General features: G+C 38.5%; 1 protein-coding gene across 1 annotated transcript; it reads left to right on the top strand.

Moving 5' to 3' along the window:
* Positions 1-73: 73 nt before the first annotated feature.
* On the top strand, positions 74-480 carry LOC113745003 (deoxynucleoside triphosphate triphosphohydrolase SAMHD1-like; the record flags this gene model as incomplete). The annotated part of the gene is made up of 2 exons (XM_027276372.1): positions 74-261; positions 380-480. Coding segments are annotated over exons 1-2 (254 nt in total), but the record flags the coding sequence as incomplete, so codon positions are not given.
* Between the last annotated feature and the right edge of the window lie 32 nt (positions 481-512).

Below are 512 nucleotides of genomic sequence, written 5' to 3'. Positions count from 1 at the left end.
AAACAAGTGTTCACATTCTGTGTATTCTGTCATTTATAGAGCAAAGATAAGCTCTTTCTAACAGTGAGTCATTGTTTTTTTCACATATTACAATATTAATGAGTCTGTATGTTGCAGCATGAGACAGCCTCTTGTAAAATGTTTGACCATCTGGTGAAATCTAATAAACTGGAACCGTTGATGGAGAAGTATGGCTTGGTGCTGTCCGAGGACCTGATCTTCATCAAAGAGATGATTGAACCTAAGAAAGTCACAGATCCAGTAAGTCACTATACTGTCAGTACTGGCCGTGTGAATTCTGTGATCAGTCAGTATCATCAGTGTTACAAGTGTTACACTAAACAATGTCTAATGTCACTATTGTCTGTCATTTCCACAGTGGCCATATAGAGGCCGTGAGAAAAACAAGTCCTTCCTCTATGAAATCGTGTCCAACAAAAGAAATGGTGTTGATGTGGACAAGTTTGACTACTTTGCCAGGTGGGATTTTACTTTTTCATATAGAGTGAGAC

This window comes from Larimichthys crocea, unplaced genomic scaffold, assembly GCF_000972845.2.
Source record: "Larimichthys crocea isolate SSNF unplaced genomic scaffold, L_crocea_2.0 scaffold35952, whole genome shotgun sequence".
In the NCBI taxonomy this organism is placed as follows: domain Eukaryota; kingdom Metazoa; phylum Chordata; class Actinopteri; family Sciaenidae; genus Larimichthys; species Larimichthys crocea.
The sequence above is the reverse complement of the archived record's forward strand: the minus strand, read 5'-3'. Positions and strand labels throughout refer to the sequence as shown.